Source organism: Bison bison, unplaced genomic scaffold (assembly GCF_000754665.1).
Source record: "Bison bison bison isolate TAMUID 2011002044 unplaced genomic scaffold, Bison_UMD1.0 scf7180017864192, whole genome shotgun sequence".
Taxonomy (NCBI): Eukaryota; Metazoa; Chordata; class Mammalia; order Artiodactyla; family Bovidae; genus Bison; species Bison bison.
In genome coordinates this window covers 4,677,826-4,681,728 of record NW_011494764.1, presented here as the reverse complement: position 1 = coordinate 4,681,728, position 3,903 = coordinate 4,677,826, and the positions used below count along the sequence as shown (strand labels likewise).

Sequence of the window (3,903 nt, the reverse complement as noted above, 5' to 3'; positions counted from 1 at the left end):
CCTCCGTGAAGACGATGGCCGTCATCCAGAAGCGCTTGCTGGGCCGCGGGATGGAGAGCATGGCCCACAGGAAGACCAGCACGGGCAGCACAAGGGAGGTAGCTGAGGCAGTGACCATGTGGTTGAGGACGATCACGAAGTAGCACAGCAGCTCCGAGTGGGCAGCCACGCACTGGTACAGGGCCTCCAGCAGCCGAAGCGCCCGGCCCCGCCCCGCCGCGAACTGCTCCGCCTCCTCCAGCTCCGGAATGTGCACGCGCCTGCGGGGGACCAGGCTCAGGCCTGGCGCAGAGGCCTGGACGGCACCAGCACCGGCACCGGCTCGGAGCCTCGGGGGCCACCCGCTGTGCACCCCTCCCTGCTCACCTGTCCACCAGCAGCTCGCTGGCCGTGCGCATTCGGGCGCGGCCGCCAGCGGGAAGCTCCCCAGAGCTGCGCAGAGAAGCCCCAGGCTCGGTGACCACCTCTTCACTGCTGCTGCGGGTATTGTAGCCAGTGCTCAGGGGGCTGCTGGTGTTCTCGGTCACGCTGCTCAGCGGCTCTTCCACCCCCAGCCCGCTGCGGGAGAAGGCAGCTCATAAGGCGGCCTGTGCTCTGCCCGGGCTCTGGGGGCAGTCCTGGAGGGCCTCTGGGTCTCTGGTGGACAAGGGCCCAGCCGGCTACCGCCCCCTGTGCAGGAGCTCAGGCGCTGGGGCTGGACAGGCCGCGTGAGGTGAGTCCCCACTGTCCTGAGCCGCCCGCCCCTGCTCCTACCTCGATGCTGTGTTCAACGCATCACGGGCTGCCTCAGCTTCGTTGGCGTACAGCTGGTCCAGCACGTCCCGGCGCACCTCTCCGCCCTGCAGGGCAGCCAGGGTCTCAGGTCAACCGACTTGGGCAAATGGGGGGCGTGGCAGGCGTCTGTGCAAGGGCGGGGCATGTGGTGGTGGGCGGGGTGTCGGTGTAGGGGGCGGACCCGGGGGAGTGGCAAGGCGGGGCCGGGGCAGCCCGCTCACCCGGAGCAGCTCCTGCGTGAGCAGGTAGCGCTCTGCGCGCAGTACGTCGCTTATGGCGCGGTGGTGCCGCGTGAAGTCGTGCAGCCAGCGTGTCAGCCCGTCCACCAGCGCCTGGCCCAGCACCCACAGGAACTGCACGGCGCTCAGGACTTTCTGCATCACATGGCTGCGGCCTGCGGTGAGGGTTGGGCAGGAGGGCATAAAGGAGCGGTCAGCGGGTAACCCCCACTCCCTGACCCCAGCCCTTGGCACCAACTCACCGGTCACCTCGTCCTCCAAGCCCTCTGCCGGCCCTGCTTCCTGGCTTGGGTCGCCTCCTAGGCACAGGGGACCTGATCAGCGCTTTGCCTCCCCACTACCCCACAACCTGCCCATAGCCAGACTCACCTGTGCGCAGCTGCTCGGCCCTCTGCTGCCGCTGCTGCCGAAGCACCGTCTGCGCGTTGGTCACCCACGCCTGGTAGGCCATCTGCAGGCAGGGCCCTGGGTTAGCACCCCTCCACCCCTGCCATGGGATCCCATTTACCCACCTCTGCCTCCCGTCCAGGAGCAGCCTGGGGTCAGGAGGCCAGAGTGGGGGCCATCAGATCCCTGGGGGGCTGTGGTGGGAAGACGGGGGTGGTACATGAGCCACCCAGCACATCCTGGCTGCCACTCAGTGCCAGTCCCCATGCTGAGAACAGGAGCCCAAAGGTGGACAGGAAGGGTGTGTCTAGCAAACAGTGAGCCTTCTCAAGAGACCAGGCTGGTCAGTTAGGGCCCGGGGAGGTGGGCAGAGGGGCACACAACTGCCCATGACCTTTACCCCTAGATCCTGCCTTCCCCCCCATATGTGAGTGCAGGAGGTCTGAATGGGCTGGGTAGGTGCCCTAGGCCTAGGGAGTGTCGGGCCCACATGCTCACCTGAAAGGCGCTCTGTGACGATGGCCTGGGGTCCTCGGGCTGGGCTTCCTCCTCCTCCTCACTGTCCGACTCGAACAGGAAGTAGTCCCCAGAGTGGATAACTGCAGGCAAGGGGGGCACTGAGAGCCAGCCACCCTCCCTCCTCCCGCCAGACCCTCAAGTTCATCTCTTTGGTTTGGGATGGGTCCAGTAACAGTCTGGCTATTCTGGCCAGCTTGGGACCCTCAGCAGCCTGTGACCCTGGGGCAAAGGCCCGCAAGCCACCCTCCTCAGAGGGACGGCCACGGGCAAGAACCAGGGAGTGGCAGGCCGGGGGACAGCAGCACATGCACAGGACACAAGCAAGAGCAGGGGGGGACGAGACCAGACTGGACGAGAGGAACACGAGTGGGCAGGACTGGGAAGGAGGGACACTGCCAGCCAGCAGCCAAGACTCATACTTCTGAGTCCAAGAGTTAGAAAGCAGAAGACACACAGAGCCTGTTGTAGGGATGTGGCCCCTGATGACCCAGAGGCTCAGTGTGAAGCCTGAGAGCAGGGCTCCTGGGAGGTGCCGGCCAGGTCAGTGCAGGGCAAGAGGGAAGCCTGCCTAGCGCACAGCGGCTCTGAAAGGGTGGTCAGGGAAGGCCAGGTGGGAGCAGTACCTGTGGCGTGGTCCAGCCAGGGCCGCCACCACTGTTGTTGTGGCGGGGAGGAGCCCCCTGGACTGCCGGGCCCTGTGGAGGGGCAGGGTGCGCATGAGCCAGTGGGAAGGGGCGCAGGCGGCCCCTCAGCAGACACAGACTCGGAGCCCCTGGGCAATGAAGGGGCTACATGAAGTGCCACGGTGGGTGGAGGACAGCCCACAAGTGCAGACGGATAGTCATGGTCCGGCCATGTGGCCTGCAGGGACAGAGTGACCACACAGCACAGGGTGGATGGGCCAGAAGCCCCGTGGGACATCACACAGCATGGACATGGCTCCAGCGGGCGTGGACACATGGGATGTGGGCGCCGAGCCTCTGTCCACACTCACCTGGCTCTTGGCCAGGGTCCGGGGAGCCCTGAAGGCAGCCTCGGTTGGCCCGGCCCTGCCTGTGCTTCTCTTGCTTGGCCCGGATCCGCTCCATCCTGCAGAAGGGGAGGTGGCTCAGCATTGGGCAAGTCGGGAAAGCCCTGGCCTTGCCCACATGGCACCTACTGTCTTTTCAGCTGGGCCAGCGACTTCTCCTCCGCTCTGCGGTGGAGCTCGATGGTCTTGAGATTGGCAGCATTGTAGAGGGCAAAGCCCCTGTAGGGCAGCAAAGCTGCGTATTAGCTATGGCCTGGCCCAGGGGGCTCAGGTTCTAGCCGCCCACACCCCTCCTTGTCCTGCTGTGGGGAGAGGGAAACCCTCCTAGAGCCTCCAGTATCACAGGGAGGGAGGGAACAGGAGCAGCCAAAGCGCAGGGCTGGGGAGGAAGGCCTCCCAGTGGGGACGCAACCTCAGTCCAGCCAACAACCAAGAGGGGGGCGAGACCGCGCCTCGCCAAGGTCCTGAAAAGGTCCCAGGGGGTCTGTCTCCTTGGTTCTCCCTCTAGGTGACAAGTCAAGTCACAGAGGGGCAGCACACCTGGAGGCCTGCAGGGCGGTGGCGCGGAGCTCGGCCTGAACGTGCAGGAAGTAGTAGCTGAGGAACACCCTGCGCTGCAGCAGCAGAAACAGGAAGCAGACACTGTCCCACAGGACGCCCGCCTCCTCCACGGGCAGCAGGCAGTCCTGGTCGCGGCCCAGCATCTCCTTGGCTGCGGACAGATAGGGTCCAGGTCAGGGTCCTGTACGCCGGCTATCCCGGAGCACCCCCGGAGCCCCGGCCGCCTGCTTCGCCCACTCACGGTCGTAGTAGCCCTTGACGGTGCATACGAGGCTGAAGAGCTGGATGACCCAGCAGAAGCTGCTCTGCATCTGCTCCACGAAGACGCAGGACAGGAGCTGCGGGTGGAGGAGGGTCAGTCTGGGTGGCAGGGCGGGGCGGAGCCAGGGGGTG

At 65.9% G+C, this 3,903-nt stretch overlaps 1 protein-coding gene across 1 annotated transcript in view; it reads right to left on the bottom strand.

Annotated features, from left to right (window-relative positions):
* Window positions 1–3,903, bottom strand: part of PIEZO1 (piezo-type mechanosensitive ion channel component 1) — a 27,559-nt gene that overhangs the window by 5,418 nt on the left and 18,238 nt on the right. The window contains exons 28-39 of the mRNA XM_010843994.1: window positions 3,752–3,870; window positions 3,490–3,661; window positions 3,079–3,168; window positions 2,914–3,008; window positions 2,543–2,614; window positions 1,899–1,999; window positions 1,383–1,464; window positions 1,256–1,312; window positions 996–1,168; window positions 754–839; window positions 367–558; window positions 1–260 (exon numbers count right to left, since the gene is read on the bottom strand). Of these exons, the coding sequence (XP_010842296.1) occupies window positions 1–260; window positions 367–558; window positions 754–839; window positions 996–1,168; window positions 1,256–1,312; window positions 1,383–1,464; window positions 1,899–1,999; window positions 2,543–2,614; window positions 2,914–3,008; window positions 3,079–3,168; window positions 3,490–3,661; window positions 3,752–3,870 (1,499 nt within the window). The remainder of the gene's footprint in view (window positions 261–366; window positions 559–753; window positions 840–995; window positions 1,169–1,255; window positions 1,313–1,382; window positions 1,465–1,898; window positions 2,000–2,542; window positions 2,615–2,913; window positions 3,009–3,078; window positions 3,169–3,489; window positions 3,662–3,751; window positions 3,871–3,903) is intronic.